At 37.8% G+C, this 21,395-nt stretch overlaps 1 protein-coding gene across 11 annotated transcripts in view; it reads left to right on the top strand.

Annotated features, from left to right (window-relative positions):
* The window catches only part of FRY (FRY microtubule binding protein), a 231,138-nt gene that overhangs the window by 180,245 nt on the left and 29,498 nt on the right, over positions 1-21,395 (top strand). For 9 of the 11 annotated variants that reach the window (XM_062615077.1, XM_062615076.1, XM_062615078.1 and 6 more), the window contains 13 exons: positions 1,271-1,456; positions 3,571-3,769; positions 4,403-4,524; positions 5,388-5,575; positions 6,509-6,603; positions 7,660-8,261; positions 9,954-10,051; positions 10,143-10,313; positions 15,411-15,551; positions 16,268-16,447; positions 17,485-17,646; positions 18,502-18,576; positions 19,599-19,778. In XM_062615077.1, the coding sequence (XP_062471061.1) occupies positions 1,271-1,456; positions 3,571-3,769; positions 4,403-4,524; positions 5,388-5,575; positions 6,509-6,603; positions 7,660-8,261; positions 9,954-10,051; positions 10,143-10,313; positions 15,411-15,551; positions 16,268-16,447; positions 17,485-17,646; positions 18,502-18,576; positions 19,599-19,778 (2,399 nt within the window). The remainder of the gene's footprint in view (positions 1-1,270; positions 1,457-3,570; positions 3,770-4,402; positions 4,525-5,387; positions 5,576-6,508; positions 6,604-7,659; positions 8,262-9,953; positions 10,052-10,142; positions 10,314-15,410; positions 15,552-16,267; positions 16,448-17,484; positions 17,647-18,501; positions 18,577-19,598; positions 19,779-21,395) is intronic. The other 2 variants (XM_062615071.1, XM_062615075.1) reach the window with 1 other exon arrangement.

Genomic DNA, 21,395 nt, shown 5'->3' with positions numbered 1-21,395 from the left:
ATTACAGTCCACTTTTCAGTCAGTCACCATAGTTACCAGTAAATCTATTCACTGGCACTCTGGAAAGAGTTTGTTGTTCAGTAGACAAAAAGATTAAGTTAGAAGATTACACTGCAGTGGTAGAATATATGTGATATACTTCAGTATACAGTCGAATAAGATACCTTATTCTCCTTTTCTGGTACTCTTTTACCAACTGTTCTGTTTGAAATCTTTTGATGAAATAGGGTGTTGTTTTTTTTTAAAATGCACACTCATTATGCACAAAGAGGTTGGCGAGTTGGCCGTGGTTCTTTTGAAGGAGACTATGGGCAGATAAGTAAGAATCACAGAACCTCCAAATACCTGCCTGTAGGAGCCAAAGACACATTGCTGAGTCTGTGGCAGAATTAGCAGCTTCATTTTTGCAGGCCAGACAAAACCAGCATGATTGGACTGTACTGGAAAACACTTGACTTGAAAGACCTGTTTGCTGCTGCCACTTCAAGTGATGAAGGAGCTACTTTTTAAAGAGGAATATATCCTGAGAAGAGAGGAGCTAAAGAAGAAAATAATTCAATTTTTCAGCACTGAAACTGCCTCTAAACAGAAGAAAGTGTTTTTAAATATCCTGGAAGATGCTGAAAGAGAATTGAAAATGATTACTGCCACTGAGTGCAGTGTATTTCACAAACATCTGTTTCCTTTATATTTGTAATTTGTGAATTATTCAGGTTGTATTAAAATCTTACAAACAGCAGTAATGGTAACCATATCAGAGTATTTCAGTGCTAGGCTTTCCGATTCTGTTCTGCATCCTAAGCTAGTGGGTAATTTCTCATGCTACTCACTGGTAGCTGAAGTTCAAGAGATTTTTTCTATCAGTTCTTTTAATAAATCAGTATTTTTCTCTGACTCTTTGGACATGTTGTAAAACTGATGTCTGTGCAAGAAAGCCAGATACTGAGATAAGCAATGTAGTTACAACCACCATCAAGAATTTCTCATCTTTAGAGCGTTTCCAGCCCTGTCGAATTAACACTATAGTGAGACAATGCATGAAGTTGTATTGCCTCACATTGTTTTGTACCTTCTGTACGGGACCTCAGTCTGCAAACTGAATATATACACACATTTAAGTAAAAACGCTAGTAACTGTGTCTGGAAATACTACATCTTATGTTTGTTTGCACTGTTGCCATGAACTGCCTTGGAATTTTTGCTATTTCTGGAATGTGAATTAGTTTATTATTACTTCATATTCAGTGATTGCTGTAACCTTTTCTTTTAGGTCTTGACCATTACCGCCCTGAGGTCTTTGAACACAGTAAAAAATTACTGCTTCACCTTTTGATTGCATTATCTTGCAATAGCAACTATCAAGCCATTGCATCAGTGCTTCTTCAGACTAGAGAGATGAACGAGACCAAGACTCTGACAGTACAACCAGCATACTTACCTGAATATCTTTATACCGGTAATAAAGCAAAAGAAGAAACTAACATTGCATTATTCTGTGAGGTTTTTGAAAGGAGGAAATCAAGTTCATTTCCTAAAATATCACAGCTTGATAAAGTAGTAAAGTGGCAAACATTAAAGGTGCCATTAATATTAATTCTATGTGAACTCCCCTAGAGGTGCACCCAAATTATTATTAGATAACTTTTCATAATAGTAAAAAAGCCATCTAATGGAAAGCAAAATATATAATGTAGAATTTTAAACATTAATACAGATAATAACTTCCGAACTTCTTCCTCAGGGAGCCAGGACTACTTTAAATGAGGGCAATCACTCCTCAGCCTTCAAAAGAAATGAATAAATAACTCCAACACAGGAAGAATACGCAGCTCAGATTTTCTGTTATTAAGTTAGATTTTACATTATATACACCCTGCTTTATATCATAGATACACTTCATTTCTGTCATGAGATCTGTTTCCATGTTAGGAGCAGTACTTCAGACCTCAGCTGAGATAGGTGTTCTGTTAACTTTTAACAATTTACCTGTTTTTGAGGAGTTGGCTGGTAACAATTTGTAGAAAGCTGCTATTGTCAGGTAATATTACTAAAATCGAGAATAGTGTTGAGATTTGAAGGAATCACAGAACCAATGTAGAGTTATGGAGTCAGGATTAATTGTTTGGGAAACGGTCAGGACCTTTGCAATACCGTTAGAAATGACACTAAATTAGTGGCATTTCTGTGATTCTTTAGGAATGTAACCAGAAGTAATAAATAGTTTAGCTTTATGAAGAATATTACTTGGTAACTGATTATTATGTTTTATGAGCCACAAAAAAAAAAAAAAAAAAAGTAGTGAGAAGAAGGAGTAGCTATTTCAGATTAATGAATTAATTTGGCCATTTGAAAGAGAATTGAAAAGAGATTACTGCCACAGAGTGCAGTGTATTTCACAAATATCTGTTTCCTTTGTAATTTATGAATTATTCAGGTTGTGTTAAAATCTTACACAACAATTATGGTTTCATTCTAATAATGTCTGGCAAAATTGCCTCATACATGAATTTCCTGTCTTGAATTGTGTAGATCTCTTTTCCAACACATGTCCATGAATTATTAAATACAGAATAAAATTCTTACAATAAAATTATATTACTGCTTTTCTGCCAAAATGAAATCACTTTTCACTCTTGTGTCTGAACAACAAAATTGGTACCACTGGGCCACTGAAGTCCAAGAAGTTACTAAAACTTTTTATTTGTACTCTTTTTTGAGCAGCTAATATTAAGTGTGAGAGTGTGGGTGAGTAGCCATAGCAAAAAATTCCTAACTGAAAATACTTTGGTTCAGGTTTGTTCCTGAATGTCAGGCAACTAAATTAGGTCTCCTGTCCTGCAGTGGACTTTGTCAGCAGGTCTGGGACTCCTGCTCCCAGTGTTACTGCAAGTCCAATTTTTCTGTTGTTGATACAGCCAAGACGACAAGCAGTCTAATCTTAAGAAAACTGGTCTTAGTTTTTAATTTCAGATCTTAAGTTGTGTGGCAAGCTTTTGATCTAGCAGAACTCTTACTCAGATATTTAATCTTAATGCTGAAAATATTTCGTGAGTAGTCCAATGTTTACAGTTACTAAAGGTGTTGAACAGAAGCCTTACGCATTTGTGTCTTGATCGTCATTACATTTGTAAAATTAGGAGATCATCATTGTCCTAAAACTTTCCACCCTGCAGAGGCTTTTTCATCATCAGACTAGCCCAGAGAAGTGAGCTGAACTTAGCATGCACTAAGCCAACTTCAAAATTCACTTTACAGGAAGTCGTACTTCTGAATGTAAAATACCCTGCAGCATTTGTTTTTTCAAGTACTGTGGCCCTTGTGCATTAAAAAGAAATAAATCTTGACTTCGATATTTTTAATTTACCATTGGATTCTGCATGTTTAGAACCACAGTACCGTTTTCACTCCCACTGGCATTTGACGCTTGTGTTTTGCACGTGTTCTTCCCCATGTTTCCCAGTAGAAGATTTCTGCTGCTGACCCTGAAAAGAGCTGCTTGACAGATACTTTAATCTGCAATGCTGCCTTAACAGTGCATTCCACCTTTATCTCCCCTCTTTTGACTGGCAGGTGGCTTTGACTTTTTGCGGGAATACCAGTCATCTCCGGTGCCAGACTCGGGCTTGAGCTCCAGCTCTACCTCCTCCAGTATCAGTCTGGGAGGCAGCAGTGGAAATCTCCCACAGATTACACAAGAGGTTGAGGACATGGATACTGCTGCTGAAACAGATGAGAAAGCAAATAAATTAATTGAGTTTCTGACAACCAGGTAATGGAGATAAGCAGAGGATATGTTTGTACTCTATACTTTCATGTCTTCTCTACAATTATCTGTGGCAACTGAAAAAACTCAGAGGAAAATGACTGAACTTTTATAGTAATTACAGACTCCCATTCCTCTTTCATTGATACTTATAGAAGTAGATAGATACTTAAAAGAACAACGGTGTCAGGAACAGCAGAAAAAAAAAATTGTCTGATGGAAATAAAATGTTTAATTGACTGACAGTACTATGTTCAACAATGAGCTAATGGAAGACAGTTTTATTATTATAAAACTAGATCTGAAGTGTACAGGACATAGTGAAAGGCCTTGGTGAAAGCAATATTAACTACTGACTACAGCTACCAGATCATAGGCATGTTAAATTAAAAGCCATGGATTTGCTTCTGCTGCTCTCTAAATGGTATAAATTATATTTCACAAGACAGGTTTTGTAAAATACAGTGTAGGAATATTTATTTTCTTGTATTTTGCTGATAAAGTTCTGTTCAGTTGCATGTTTTCCAGGCAGTGGTCCTGGAAATATCTAATTGCCTTTGCAGTTTATATTTCTTAACAGCTTGCATTTATTTCAGATAACTCAAAGAAATGTTGCACTTTGTTATGTATTTCCTTAAGGGCATTTGGTCCACTTTGGTGCCATGAAGATATCACACCCAAAAATCAGAACACCAAGAGTGCTGAACAGCTCACTAACTTTCTGCGTCACGTTGTATCTGTGTTTAAAGATTCCAAATCAGGTAGTAATTTTTTTCCTTTCATAACTAAAAAAACATTCCATCAAGGTCACACTGACTGTTTATCCTGTGAGTCAGATCTGCTTATGCAGAAGCACAATGTGTTGTATGTCTTAACAAGGATGTATGACGTATGAAAGAACTGCTTTAAAAAAATCATGGTACACTGTATTGTGGCTGCATGTTAAATCAAACATTTCTTCAAAGCTGTTGGTAGAAAACCTTTTAATTGATTCTACCAGATAAAAGCTCCTCTGTTTCCTGTTGTTAAAATATATCACAGTTATTAAGCAAATGTACTTTGTTAAATTTTTTCTGGCAATAAAAGTTTAGTTTTAATTTATTACAGTTTTAGAGCTTAGGAAATGTATGGTTTGTATGTTCAAACCCAACACGGTCGCTAATTAAATATCTTCCAAGATCAAAGCAGAATGCAGCATTGGTATTTAAGACCTTATCCAAAGCCTTCTGAGGCTAATAGAAAGAATCCTGCTTCAGCTCGGCTTTAGGTTTGGGAGTGTTCAGAAGTTACCATGTTGCTGCCAGCAAGAATAGTGGATGGCTTGAAAGTTTGTCCAGGAGCTGTAAAAAGAATGAAATCAGATTAATAATTTCAGGGTTTTGCTGGCAAACATTTACAGACCCAGAATTTTGGTTTTGCAGTTTATTTTCTTACATTCTGTGTCGAATAAACTTAAACAGTGGGAAGTTCTCTCAAACATTGCTGCCTGTCCATTTTTCACAGGGTTTGCAGGATACATTACAGTGTGTATCCTCCTCACAGACTTGGCTCAGGCTGCTTATGACCCACAGTAAAGTTTGTCATTAACAAAAGAATAATAATTGGCACAATGTTCTTTGCTTAGGTTTTCATTTGGAGCAGCATCTAAGTGAAGTTGCTTTGCAAACGGCTCTTTCAAGCTCTTCAAGACATTACGCGGGTCGCTCTTTCCAGATATTCAGGGCCCTAAAGCAGCCCCTTTCTGCACATGCGTTGTCAGACCTCCTGTCAAGATTGGTAGAAGTTATTGGAGAACATGGAGATGAGATTCAGGTAGGAATGTGCACATAAGCTTCTTAGTACTGTTGATTCAGTGTATACTTAACTTAAAATTACTGTTTTAATAAGGTGTTCTGCAGTCAAGTGATGCAAAGTAGAATGTGGCCTTAGAAAAGGTTACCTCTGAGTTCACTGAATTCATATGTACCTTATCAAAGCCTTTTTCAGGCTGTTACAATCTTATAGCTCTAAAGAGAACAACTATAAATCATCTAGTAAATATCACTCAAAATTAAATCTTCGTGATGACCATTTTTTCCATTTTCACATCATTAGTTTGTGCTTAAGGAGCCCATCATCCTCTCTGCTGATGTAATCTGACAGTGTGAAGTAGACACTACCTCATTTCTAAAATGTTAACATCTGTTGGAATAAAAAAATCCACACCATCCATAGTAGTACAAAATATGCTGACTTGATTTGATACAGTCCTCTCTTAGTGAACTATGATGTTCACTTGATTTAGCTAAACAGACAGAAATTTTACAATCGGAGACTACTCATTGCAAGATTCAAGACTCAATAAAGAGAACTACTAGCTCTTAAAAAGGAGTAGACTGACGTCACCTCCATATGTTACTCACATAATGAAACTGCCACAAAATGACAGTAATATGCTGTCACAACTGCTTGTACAGAATTTAAATCGGTGACCTACAAGTCAGAGGTTCTGTGTGCCATTACCAGTCCCTTGATGAGATATGTGCCCTCCTAGAACGCCCTCATAGATCATTCAGAGGCAGAAAATAAAACACAGTTGTAGTGACATTTTAATGTTCAGGGCAGTGGCATTGAAGTGAATGGTTCTTTTTTCAGGAGAAATCACAGGTTTTCAGTAGGTGCCTATTCCTTTTATGAGCTGAAGATTTTAAAATATTCACTGTTTTGAATGTTTTTGTTTAAATGATTAACCTCATATATTGATAGGGGTATGTAATGGAGGCACTACTTACTTTGGAAGCGGCTGTGGATAATCTGTCTGAGTGTTTGAAGAACAGTGATCTTTTGACAGTGTTATCACGGTAAGAGCCTGTCCTCCTAACTATCTTTTCTTTCAATGTTTCATGATAATAAATGTGCAATTCTGCAGACTGACAGCCAAAATTGTTTTCAATTCTGCCACTGCCTCATTATGTGCACATTGCCCCAAGTCATTTCACAGCTCTGTGTCTCTTATCCCCATTTTGTTCTTACCTGCCTAGACTGTAAGCTGTCCTGCTCTGGTTTGGTGCAGCACCACAAGAAACTCACTTCAGTCATGTCTGTGAGACTTATGGAAGAAAAAATGACAGGCTGCAGTAGACAGTGTGATGTTTTCCTTTTCCTATTTAAATATTTATTTGCAGTTTGATAAATGGGAAACAGCATGAGCTGGCTGCAGTGTGGACTTGCAGCCCAGAAAGCCAACCATATCCTGGGCTGCATCAAAAGGAGTGTGACCAGCAGGTCAAAGGAGGTGATCCTGCCCCTCTACTCTGCTCTTGTGAGACCTCACCTGGAATATTGTGTGCAGTTCTGGCGTCCTCAACATAAAAAGGACATGGAAGTGTTGGAACAAGTCCAGAGGAGGGCCACGAGGATGATCAGGGGACTGGAGCACCTCCTGTATGAAGATAGGCTGAGAAAGCTGGGGCTGTTCAGCCTAGAGAAGAGAAGGCTGCATGGAGACCTCATAGCAGCCTTCCAGTATCTGAAGGGGGCCTATAAGGATGCTGGGGAGAGACTCTTCATTAGGGACTGTAGTGACAGGACAAGTGGTAATGGGTTAAAACTTAAATAGGGGAAGTTTAGATTGGATATAAGGAGGAAGTTCTTTACTGTGAGGGTAGTGAGGCACTGGAATGGGTTGCCAAAGGGAAGTTGTGAATGCTCCATCCCTGGTGGTGTTCAAGACGAGGTTGGACAGAGCCTTGGGTGACATGGTTTAGTGTGAGGTGTCCCTGCCCATGGCAGGGGGTTGGAACTTGATGACCTTAAGGTCCTTTTGAACCTTAATTATTCTGTGATTCTATGAATATGTACAGGTTTCAAGCTGTGCATTCACACATTGCAATGTATGTTATATATTTTGGTTTCAGTTCATCTTCACCAGATTTAACATCAAGCACCAAACTTACTGCAAACCGGAAGAGCACGGGACAGCTGAATGTAAATCCTGCTAGTGGTAACACAGCCACTGCTGAGAGAAGCAGACACCAGAGGAGCTTCTCTGTACCCAAAAAGTTTGGAGATGTGGACAAGTCCTCGGACCCCCCACGCAGTGCCACACTAGACAGAATTCAAGCATGCACCCAACAAGGCCTGTCCTCTAAAACAAGAAGTTCATCTTCTCTAAAGGACAGTCTCACTGACCCATCCCATATTAACAATCCAACCAACCTCCTGGCCACCATCTTCTGGGTTGCTGTGGCCTTAATGGAATCAGATTTTGAGTTTGAATATCTAATGGCATTGCGGTTACTGAATAAACTTCTGGCTCACTTGCCATTAGATAAAGCTGAAAACCGAGAGAAATTGGAGAAGCTACAAGGACAGCTGAAGTGGGCAGACTTCTCAGGGCTTCAGCAGCTACTCCTGAAAGGATTCACCTCCCTTACTACCACTGATCTCACACTGCAGCTCTTTAGTTTGCTGACACCAGTGTCTCGAATATCCATGGTGGATTCCTCTCAAGCTATAGGTAAAACCAGTATACTTTCCTCTGTTTCAGTTTCCATTGCTTTGACATTTGATGACAGACCTCATTAGGCTATCTAAACAAAACCAGAAATGATGCTTTTTTGTTGTCTTCTAGTATAACATGCTGTACTTTTGCTTTGAGCTGAGTGGGCTTCTTGGAGATTTCATAACAATATAGGGTGTTTCTGAAAAGCCAGTCTATTGCACAACAAGGATTTGGAGGAATGCAGTAATGTATTATTTAAGATTTCATTTCTAGGGCTTAGCAGTGGACAGTTTGAGTGCTGACAAAGTAAACATGTAAGGAGATGCTGTCATATGTTCTAGTTTATGGCCAGTTTATCCATTTAATTATTTTCAGAATATTTCAAATGACTTAAATTAGTGTTTCATGGGATTTTCCCTAGAAATATAAATATTAAAAACTCTTGTGCACTTTTTAGATAAACTATAATAGCACGTTAGTGAGTGAGGAGAGAGGCCTGGGCTATAGGGAGATAAGGTAACATTTTGAAAATCCCAATTATGTAGACCTTATTAACCCAGTTATTGACTACTTCTTAATTATTTTTCTTGAAGAGATTTTCTGTATTGTTCCAGATTTTTACTCTTCTGTTTCAGTCAGAAACACAGATATTAAGACAACTGTGTAGGCTTCACAATTAAGTCATAACAAGTTTAGATTCAGACTAAGGGAATGAATGCCATGAATGGTCTGCCCATCTCTAACTGTGTGGTGCCTGTATTCCGGACTTTGATTGGATAATTCACACATGGGCTGTGATGGTACCATCTGCAGGTATCTTTTCTTTTCCCTGAGTATAGAGGAAGCCTAGGGAAATTATGCTCCTAACTTAGACAACTTGTTTAATAGCATAGAACGAGAGGGAATGAATGTTTAGAAAGTCATTTTCATAGATTAGATTCTTTCTTTTCAGAAACCAAATTGTGTCTGAATCTGTCTCTTGGCTTCTGAGCTCTAAGCTCCTACTTGAACTAGAGCAGCTTTTGTTATGGCCCCCAGTTACAGTTGCTGCCTGTATTTCATCAGCTTTAAGCTATGAGCTGTTACAGAAAAGCTGAATCCCAGCTCCAGGCAAAGCCCTTATACTAATGACAGCAGCTGGCACTTGGTTCAGAAGCCACCTCCTAGCATCAAAACCACCAATTTGAGTAGTCTCATTCTACCAGTTACAGCAGAATTTTGATTCATTATTATTATTAACTTGAACAGTATAAAACAACAAAAGCTGTGCCTGGTAGCCTGACCAAAGCAGTTCGTTTATCAATATTCACTGAATTACTTTTTGTGTTTTAGCATCAGTAAAAGAAATGCCACCAGTTAAGACTGTCAGTAAGACAGTTAAGTGGAAAAGATAAACATACTAACAGGAATAAATTATATACTTTTGTGAGATATTTTACATTGTAAATACCTCTTTTTGTGGTAATATTTGTACAAATAGGTTCATGCTTCCTAACAGTACTGTTGCCTAAATGATGTACTGGATTTTCAAACTAAGACCCCTTTAAGACAAATGTGGCATGGCCAGTGGCATGATCAACTGGACGGTATTTGTGGGTTTATGGCTAATGTAGTATTGAAACAGTAACTTCCCACAAAACAACAACTTAAAGATCACTGTGACTCTTGCTGTCCAAATACACATTTTGTTCTGTATTTTTCTTCTAGGATTTCCACTGAATGTTTTGTGTCTTCTGCCCCATTTAATTCAGCATTTTGACAACCCAAACCAGTTTTGTAAAGATATAGCTGAAAGGATTGCTCAGGTATCAAAGTTACTTACTGTTTTGTACATCCTCAAACCCATAAATGAAGTTGCCTGGTTCTTAATGTGTTTTGACATTTATATTCTATTAGGTTTGTTTGGAAGAGAAGAACCCCAAGCTATCAAATCTTGCACATGTCATGACCCTTTATAAAACACACAGCTATACAAGGGACTGTGCTACCTGGGTAAACGTGGTTTGCCGTTATCTTCATGAAGCATTTGCTGATATTACTTTGAGTATGGTTACATATTTGGCTGAGGTAAGTTTTCAAAAACTCTACTGGTTAACTCTTCTGTTGCACAACAACCCACAGATCTGAAATCTGCCTGCAGATAACTGGGGCTCTCTTTAACTGTTATTTATATTATAATTAAGACTAAAAAGCAGAAATTAACAGAAAGAAAGGGAATTATGTAAGAAATTATTAAACACTAAAACAAAAGGCAGCAAAGGTCTTCCGGGGTGATACATCTTAAAGCAGCTTCACTCACCAGCTGGTCAGATTTTTCACTGTGAAGCAGAGAGAAACTGGACAACTTTTATTTAGATCCCACTGAGCAAAATAAGGGATAGACTAATTCCAAAAGGGATTTAGCAGCATAAATAAGATATCATCTGCTACTTAAGGATCTGATTCTTGATAAAAATTTGTATGCATTCTTCTAAAGCTGAATGGGATCGTCTTGCTGCCCAGGTTTTCACCTGTGCTCATCACTTAATCCTAACATTTCTCATGTGTGGAGTATACAGCTGATGCAGTGTTGTTACTGAGGATCCAAGGCTCAGTTCTGCTCTTTAGCTTAATGCCACTTCTGCTTCCTGTGTCAGGTCAGTATCAGGACACCATTTCCTTGGTAGTTACCGGGTTTATTCTTTCACTTCCCTGCTGTAGTGAGATGCCTTCAGTCTCCCCTCTCATCCAGGGAGAAGACAGTTCTGTGTTCATAGACTCATGGAATCACAGAATCATTAAGGTTGGAATAGACCTTTAAGATCATCAAGTCCACCTAGCACTGCCATGTCCACCACAAAACCATGTCCCTATGCACCACATCTCCATGTCTTTTAGATACCTCCAGGGACAGTGACTCCATCACTTACCTGGGCAGCCTGTTCCAATGCTTGACAACCCTTTTGGTGAAGAAATTTTTCCTGATATCCAACTTAAACATCCCCTACTGCAACTTAAGGCCATTTCCTCCCACCCTATCACTTGCTACTTTGGAAAAGAGACCAACACCCACGTCACTAGTAAATTCATTTCTTTAGAATGCTTCTTTAGAGCAGCATTGGAGTTTGGAGCAGATTCGTTCTCCCCTCTGCCAAGGGTCTACAAAAACTCTGCAGGCATCTTTGATACTGGCTATCCACATATATTCAAGAGACTGAGAAGCCAGTTTGTGCTCCCACAGTCAGTTAAGACTTAGAGCAAAATTGGCCCTGCTTCCTCAAGCTGCAATTCCTTACCTTGTTTGCACATGGAGACTCTAAGTAAACAGTCATACCAGATCTTAACTGATGGTCAAAGCCATGACTCCTGTAGGAGGCTGAAACAGGACCTTGAGTTTTTTCAGTCTGTTTCCAAACTCAGAGACTGAAGAACTGTTAGCTCGTCAAACATGACCCTGAATCCTCCAGTGTCAAGTGACTCCTTCACTGCAGAAACTTGTACTCCTAATAAATGAATGCTGTAAAGAACAAGGTTTAAACTCTTCCTCCTTTGCTATTCCAGTATTAGGAAAGTGTTTCCCTTCAGTGGTCTACCTAGAGTTACTAGTGCTTCAGCACCTCCAGAAAGACCATTGCATGTAATCTTGCTCCCTTCAAAACGGGTTTAGACATGCATCTGGAGACTCTTTCTTTGCACTTCCCCCATGTATAGATCAGTACCATGCTACTATATTAACATCAAGTCAGGCAGTGTTTTACTGTAATTAAGGCACATTCTTCACATAGCACCCTCGTAGAAGGATGACAGAGTAGTAAGCACTACTTCCTTTCTCTGTATTTACATTGAGTGCAGCTCTGTTGAGTCATGTCTGGGGAATAATTGTATGGGCATAGAGTAGCTGCCAGTCTGGAGGAGGAGCAAGAGACAAGAAACCACCTTGTTCATCCAGCTGTGGCCATGAAAAAGATTTTTCCAGTATTCAGAATGTCTCCCCTTTTCTTCTTAGTTACTCCCCAGACTAGGATGAATAATGTGCTCCTGCCTCCTATAAATCAGCTGTGGGATACACTGTCAATAGTTAAACCCAAATGGGTTAACAGCTCCACTGGGCAATCTGCAGTTGAATGCTGTAGCCATTGGTTACAGAGCTTGGGCTTTAACAATCCTGGCTAAATCCCTAGTGCTTGGGCCTGAGGGAAATTGTGAGACATGCGGTGCTTAAGAATAACAAAGGAAATTTGTGTTGCAACAATGACCCCTCCAAACACACAGGTATACCTTCAGAAGGGGACTTTCTACCACAAGACTATGAGAACAAATGCTTTGGCAGAAAGTAAATCTTCAGTTATTGTCAGTCAGAGAAAAATTTGTGTGTAACTTATTTGATGGCATGTAATTGCTTGTCAGCTAGGGGTATGATCCTTGCATTTCAACTGTGTTCTTATCCAAACCTTACAGTGACAAGCTGTGCTCCTTACTCAGTTTTACATATTCAACTCCATCATGAAAAATTATCTTTTCTTCTGGAAAAATACTTGTGAATCTCAGTCTATAGATGAGGAAAAATCACTGCTTAATAGTGCAGTAGAACTTTGACCCTCCACTACCAAAATCAGCATGCAAACACATTACAGTTTATGTTAGATTTTTTGCATATGAATTTTTAAAAATCAACCTTGTACCATGAGAGCACAAGCATTCTAGTAGCATATCTGAATTGACATGGGTCACACGTTTAGCTCATGATTCATTTAGCCCAGGGTCATGCTTGGACATAAATAGCTAATGCTATTAACACAGCAGAAGGGACAAAAACAGTGCATAGTAATGTGCTCATGGTAGATGTTTCCTCCTCCTTCCTGTTAGACAGAGGATTGCTCATGATAGAAGCATGACCATTCATAACCTGTTCAAAACCAAGGAATCACTAGAGATTAACACATCTGTATTGCTAGAGGAAGCATGTCCTAGGTCAGGCATTGTTCCACTTAGACCTCCTCTATCAGACATGGCTTATGATATACCTTCTTTATCTCTCCACCTAGTCCCAAGTTAGTTGCTGCTTCAGTAAGGGGACAAATGTTTCTAATGGAGTGTGGATCCGTAAACCCAGATAAGACCCAGATAGTTACCACACACTAGCAAGAGAGGAATCCACAATTCTTCAAAGCAGCTTACATGGACTAGAGCCATTAAAAAAAAAAAAAAGGAAAAGAAATACTGAGAACAGTTGTGGCTTCTTCTTAGAAATACAGTGAAAACTCTGTCCTGGAACTCACTGATCCAAATGATGTGTTACCACAACTCCATCCTGCTGCTATTTTTGTTACTTCTGGCATCAAAAGGATTCTTACTGTACTAAATGCATTTTAAGTTGCTGTTCTTTTTTAAACTGAAATACCCTTTCTTGCTACAAAGTCATGATGTATTTAAGTACACACTTGGACTATCAACCACCACATATACTCATCTGAACAGGTGAAAATTGGCACAGTCCACAAATGTTTAGAGTTTAAGGGCCAAGAGCTGTTTAAGTCAAAGGATTCTGTTGAAAACAAATGTATACAAACTGGAATGGAATTAGAAACTCTCAGAGATAAAGTTCCTAGAACAGATTTCTAACCAGCAGTAGAGACAGAATTCCCATTTCCCAAGAATTCCTTTTCATATCACAAAAGGAATTCTCTGATGCAGTAGCCTCTTTCAGAGAACAAAAAAGTTTCTTTCATTCAGATGACTTCTTCCAACCCTTTATTCCTACACTGAAATGGTATTGCAGCTGATGTGCTGGATCACAGAAACTAATTGCAAGGAAGGAATCAAACCTTCCCTTGCAAGATCCTAATGGAATGCCAATAAAGACTATAACTTTGTTTGAAGAAGAATTGCAAAGTACATTTTATATCTCAGTAAAGGTGTCCATGGACTGAAACAGGTTACCATTGTAGTGCCTTTAATTTAAAAATTCTTGCTGTCTTTTTGTAGAGGAATAGATGAAGTGTAGCGAGTTCTATCTCCTGTGCTGTTAATGGAATTTGCCTACTTTGTTTTATGAATCACTAGTTATTACTCACTTTTACTGATGAAATAAGTCAGAAGATTTTTAGTGGAGTGAGATAGGTGTGTGTCCTACCTGATCATTTCATTTTGGCTTGCATGAAACATTCTTATTCAATAAAAAGAGAAGCCTTGTCATTCAGACCAGAGAGAGCATGTAAAGAATTACTAGGCTCCACTTGGTTTAACAGCTGAAGTTTTGCTCTGATGGAAGACATGAGGCAGCGTAGAGTAATTGTTTCTTAGACCCTAGTATCTCTAGTAACCAGTGTTAGAGGAACTTTTTTGTCAGCCTGAATAGAAGGATAGGGTCTAGACTTGAGCCTCTAGTAACCTTTAGCAATAATATTTGATTGCCTCTGAAATTTGTGGGGTAGGACAGTACCTGTCACCAGTGAAAGAATGTGCTACCTTCCAGGAAATTTTCAGTGGAGGTATTTCACACACATACACGAACATAGCATGGCTGTCTGGACACCTCCTGAGTTACTGTCATGTATATATATGAGCAGAGTTGTATTTCCAAGGTTCATTGTGGTATACCAGGATCTACACTTGGGTGTTCCAGAATTCCAGGATTTAGATCAAGGCCTTCTTTGTATTAGCCTGTACAGTAAGAGAGCCCAGGGAATCCCTCTCCTCCTAAACAGAAAACATTTCCTTGTCAATCACAGCCAGTAAGAACTGGCAGTGAGGTATATTTGGATAAATATATGTTGATGTCTGAATAGTAGTAGTTTTGTTTCTTCAGCATGTTTTCTTTTTTCTGACTGACTTTCAGCAAAAAAAAAAAGATACTCCCCTGTTTTTATTGGATGTGCTTTGCCAATTACAGTGTACATTTTTACCTGCCAGTTTACTCAATGGCTGAATGTGTTTTCCGGATAAGTTAGGGCAGGCATATATAAAATGTACATTTCACTATCAAAACAAGCTAGCATTTGGTTCCCAACTTAAAGCTCTTTATTTCACACTTGTATCATCATCACTTGAAAAGTTATTGTAAAATGGCATTGCAAAATCAGTGAGTGAAGAGACATGAACTGTACAAATGGTATTCATGAAACTCGTAGCTTTTCACGAGAAAAAAGTCTCAAAATTTAGTTATTTTCACGTTTTTATTAACAGCTACTAGAAAAAGGTCTTCCTAGTATGCAGCAGTCCCTCTTACAGATGATCTACAGTCTTCTTAGTTATATGGACCTCTCAGCTATTCCTGTGAAACAGTTTAACGTGGAAGTGCTAAAAACCATTGAAAAATATGTACAGGTAAATACCTTATTCTTTATATTAGCATGGGAACTTAGCAATATTTACCATCATAAGTTGATAGAATTTAAGACTAGCAGGGAGGACTGTAACTGTCTGGTGTGGTGTCTAGTTTATAAACATCCTGATGTGTTATAGACTGCGTGTCCCCAGGTAAGATGCCCAGCTGTGCGTTCACTTTGTGAGAAGGGTTAGACTGCAGCTATATGACATTGGGAGCAAGTTTAATACCAGTCAAAGCCTAACTGACCACTCTTTCATTATTGTCATGAGGGAGATGTGGCATAAACACTTCCTTCAGAGACTTATGCACCTAATTCTTGGAGAGTATTTCTACTAGGAATTCACACCTCTAAATAGCCTGTGTCAAGTCAGCTTTCTTGTTAAATGGGGATTCTGCAATGGGCCTTACATTTATTCATACTTTTTAAGTCATTCAGATAGGAGATCTTAGATCATTTGCCATGTTGGCCTTTCACTCAGGTCTCCCAGGTTGCAGGCTAATTCCCTAACAGTTACACAGTAGGCAAGTCTTGGTCTTTGCTGTTGAAATTAGTCTGCAAGGACACACCTTGTCACTGTCCAAGAGAGAGAAAGAATACTAATATTCCAATTCCACACTTCTATTATATGGCAAAGAAAAGGACTTCAAAATGTAAATAATCCTGAATGTATGTGAATCTTTCTGTTTGCTGATTAAATATACCTATTTCTAGAGCATTCACTGGAGAGAAGCCTTGAATATACTGAAGTTGGTAGTTTCTCGTTCTGCCAGTTTAGTTTTACCATCCTACCAACACAGTGACCTTTCAAAAATGGAAATACATCGAGTGTGGAACAGTGCCTCCAAGGAGCTACCAGGGAAGACTTTAGAGTTTCATTTTGATATTTCAGAGGTAATTTTGCTACTTAACACCCTAATTCTATTATTTGCTAATCCTAAACCATATGTTTTAGAATTAGGAAAATTAGGAAAGGAAAATTACCAAACTAAAAGGCTTTTAAATGCTTTTCAATTCACAGTGACACATTAAATGACCCTTGCTGGAAGGCTATTTCTGGATTTTTACTCGATTTTTTTTGTGAAGGAATTATTCATTATATTTAAAATTGTCTGAAGGAAAGCTGTGATGCAGTTATGACAACTGTAATATATAATTATAGTATATGTATAAAATCCCCCTTCAAGCATTTTATACTTGGATGCCAATGTTCTCTGTAACAGGTAAACACAGAAGTATGTCCATTAAGGGGTTATTGCCTGACTTCTGACCAAACTCTTACAGCAGTCTTTGTCCTGCAAACCCTGTACACCTTTTAACTTTATAGAACTGAATGGTCCTATTGACTTTAATGGGCAGCTCATTATTATGAACTTTGAGGACTGTTTGCAGAATTATAGACTATTTCATATAGATAATAGTGAGACTTTGAGGTTAAAAGGACATAAAAAGGCATCTTGCACTATTTGTGTAAAGAGTTTCTTCTTGCTGTTTCATGTAGGTATAGTTCTAGAAAATGCTGAGTATCCTACTGTCTATCCAAGAAGGCATTTTGATGTTCTTTGGAATAGGGCCAGAGTGTTCAGCACTATTAGGAAAAACCCATTAAAACACACCTGCAAGAAAGGTGGATTTGAAATAAATTTAATAAGCTTCCTGCGTTTTTTCTGGTTTTTATGTTAGAAACTAGTTTGACAGCTAGTAATGAACTAGCTAGTAAGTACTAGCTATGTATGAACTATGTAAATTGTTACTCAGACATTCACAGTGGAAAATAACATGCATATCAGGAGACATGAAATGTGGTGCAGCCCTTGTTTTACCCCTGTACATGATCTTCAGAGTAATCTTTTCCTGCAACTGAAGCAATGTGGCCCATTATAAGTTCATCCTGGAGCACAATACTAGTGAATAACTAATCTCTGTTTAAGACTCCAATTATTGGGAGACGATATGATGAGCTGCAAAGTTCCTCTGGACGAGATGGTAAACCCAGGGCAATGGCTGTCACCCGAAGCACTTCTTCAACCTCATCAGGATCTAACTCCAATGTGCTTGTTCCTGTGAGTTGGAAGAGACCCCAGTACTCTCAGGTAAACTCTTTGTTCATTAACAAGTAGCACTCAGAGCAGCTGAATTAATACACACTTAGGTTCTTAAATGCTTGTGCCCTCTGTGCCCTGCACAGTGCTCCTGGCTGGCAGGGGCAGTGGCTGCACAGCATCTGGTCTGACTCTTATGTGTTGAATATATTTCCTGGACTCAGAAATGGACCAAGTTATGTCTGTCTTCTGCCATGGCTTTTTCTTTCAACCTGCAGGAAATACATCTTTTTAAGACTTCTAAATCTAGCTTAGGTTTAGCTAAGAATGACCAGTGACTTCAGATATTAGCAAGGAGAGCATGTAGACAGCATGTACGATTTTCTAAGTGTTGTTTTCTTGGGAACTCAGGTAAAAAGAATTTTTTCGAACAATCTTCCTAAAAGCGATGTTTAATTACCTCATTAATTTTGATTATCTGTCAGTTAAAATAAAACCATGCAGAATAAAGGTATTTATTGCTCTTTTTGGTTTTTTTTTTTTTTTTAGTAAAGCAAATTATGTAGCACTGACTCAGGCCCAATTCTGCAAAAAATGATGCATGTGGTTAATTTTAAGCTTCTGAACTGTCCTTCTGAAATGGTGTACAGGATCCAATGTTTCCTTATTATGCTCAGTAGAATTAATAGGCTAATTTGAAAATAATAAACACCAAAATCATTAACAGCAATTTTTATGTTTCCTTGTACCCATAGGTGCTCTGAAAGCAGTGCTTTGAGCACTTAATAACTAATTCTTTGGTTGCTTCCTCCTAATTAAAATTTGTTAATGTATGTTTCTAGCCACGGGGAGAATGGGTGGATAAAAAAAAAAAAATGCTCACTTGAGGAATATCTTGTTTTCTAGAAAAGGACAAAGGAAAAGCTGGTGCATGTTCTTTCTCTCTGTGGTCAGGAAGTTGGGCTGAGTAAAAATCCTTCAGTAAGTAGCCTCATATTGACCATTTCTTTGTTTCACCGTGTCCTATACTTGAAAAGTGAAGAACTTTGTTTCCCAGAGCTGCTGACCTGATTTGCTACTTTCATGACACATTACTGTCATTGTCATTTGTACTGGCCCATGCTGCATTTCTCAGCATACAGACGAGTGAGTGAACAGCCCTTTCGCTTAGAGACAATTTACTTAGAGAGCTACATACAGTTTTGCTGTGAGAGATCTGTGATGCTCTAGGTTTTACTTTAGCCATCTCAGTGGGTAGAGAGTAATGACCTCTGGTATTACTCATATAGAGTCTTTATAAAGTAAAAAAATAAATTACAGAAATAAAAGTGGGGTGGCATATGTCACTTTTGCATTAGACAGTACGCCTGATGTTGCTCTTTAAAAATTAATATTATCTAGTGCCAGGAAATGAGCAATAGATCATCCAATGTAGGAAGCACTTAAAATAGTTATGAAATGTTTTCTACAGAGAAAGGAAAATTTCTGAATGTTTTATAATATGTTGCATGTCATTTGTATTATGGTAAAACACACCCTTCATTTGTGCAAGAAAACAACTAAAGCAGCTATAATGATTTTTAGTAGGAAAGAAACAAATGCAGCTTGTTGTTTTTCCTAATCTTGACATATTTTTGAACATTTTTAACCAGAGATTTTTGTGTGTGTGTGTGTGTTTGTCCCCTTGACAGTATTTTTTTCTCTGCAAAATCCTCTGAATTTTGTTCCTATTAATGTCCACAAACATTCAGGCCACATCAATCTGCAGCCATTAGGAGGTAGCCGTAATATTCTTGGACGTGTTCCTACAGTATGAAGTTGTTTCTTTGTACAAGTTTAATCTGAAGGCACCTGTCCAACATAAATAATAGTGTTCTAAAAATACTCAGTGAAGGAATTAGGTGTGTACTGGAAATACAGTCTTCTGAATAACCAATTACAGCTTTTAGGAAGAAACAACCAGAGGGAACAGTTTGTTACAAAAGAAATCCTTTGAATTGTAGGTAATTTTTTCTTCCTGTGGTGATTTGGATCTGATTGAGCACCAGACAAGTTTGGTGTCTTCAGAAGACGGAACAAGGGAGCAGGAGAACATGGATGATTCAAACAGTGAACAACAATTCAGAGTCTTTAGGGACTTTGATTTCCTTGATGTTGAGCTGGAAGATGGAGAGGTACAGTACGTTTTCTTTGAAATAGTTTTTTTATTAAAACAGATATTCTTTCTACTAAACACTGTGCCGTTCTTGTAACATAAAATTTGAACTGTATAACTAGAAAAGTAGTTTTGAGTTCAGATTACTTATAATGTTCACTTAGTGTTTATTTCAGTAGCATAACAGTTAAGAGGGTACCACACCCTTCCTTTCTGAATCTAGTTTAGGAAACACTGCAAAACTGTTACTGGAAGATAAAGCCTCTGTTTTAGTACATCTTCAGTGAATTTACTTTTAAGTGGATTTATTTCAATACAATTTTTAAAGGTCTAAATATTTAACAAAAATAAGTTTGCTGATTAAAAACCCATAAGTTAAATTGTTCCTGACCTGTTGGTTAATGAGTAAGCCTCTAAAACATGAATTCAAGCCTTCAGGCTGTTGTTGCTCTTAGAACTAGGTAACACATAGAGAGATATACCTTCCACTCCGCTTAGGTGTCTGTGATTTCATCATTTTGTGCAGGAGCTAAATAGAACCCTGATGGCTCAGATCAAGTCTTGACAGGTGAAGACAGTCAGCTCACCTTGACCTGAAACTGATAAAAAGAAAAAGTTGGAGAACTGCATTTTGGGGGGGTTACACCCTTTAACCTTGCTTATACCAAACTTGAAGTATTATTTTCTTCTGGGGAGGAAAAAGCCGAAAATCAATATCCATTACCAAACAATTTTGTTTCTATTGAAATGTTCAGAAACTGGTAGCTATTTTGAAGTGCTTACTTGAGGCGCAGATGTTCAGCAAACCAACAGTTTAATCAATTTTCTTGTCATATCTGGACTAGATTCTAACACAAATTCTCTCAAGCATCACTCTAAGCCCTGAGAAGAACATGCGTACAAGAAGAAATAATCAATTTTCTCCCTAGTTCAGTTACAAGAGTAGAATAATTTTAAGGTAAATAGACCCCTTAGGTATGAACTCATGTACCTCTGAATTTTAATTGTTTTTCCAATGGAGAGAAACAAAGAAGAAATGGAAAGAGATGTCACAGAGCCCCTATTTTCCAAAGTTAGGATTCTCTGTATCAAAACAGTATTTTTTGGCTCACAGCTGCCCATGACTTTACTAAAAAAAAGCAGTTGGCATCAATGGTTGAAAACACATTAGCCAAATATTACAAAGGAGCTTTAAATTTATAATTTGTAATTGTGCACAACAATTCCTATCAAAATGATTTTACCTTCATGGGCTGTGACCCTGCAACCATTTGGTTTATACCTGTGGCTAACTTCAAGACAGAGGCCTAAATTGATATAGTAATTGTCTTACATTGGTTGTGGAACAGATACTAAGCTTCTCCAGTTTTATGTGAAGTAAAATGGAAAATGTAGTCGTTTACTTTATGCAGGCTTTAAACTGCTATGGATCTGAGACCTTGTATTCAAAGGTTTAGTCCACTATTGGACTAAATAAGTAAACCAAAGGTTTAATTTGCTATTGATTTAAATAAGTGGATACTTCAGTCAAATTCAAACCTACTGTAAGAGTTTACTTCTCTAATGACCAAGTAAAAATATCATTTACATCAGGTCAGAATTTGATATATTCATAAACATGAATAAAACAGTGTTATAAAACTTA

Source organism: Pezoporus occidentalis, unplaced genomic scaffold, assembly GCF_034315485.1.
Source record: "Pezoporus occidentalis ecotype Australia unplaced genomic scaffold, CSIRO_AGI_Poc_V1 ctg18, whole genome shotgun sequence".
Lineage (NCBI taxonomy): Eukaryota > Metazoa > Chordata > Aves > Psittaciformes > Psittacidae > Pezoporus > Pezoporus occidentalis.
This window is presented reverse-complemented; position numbering and strand designations above follow the sequence as displayed.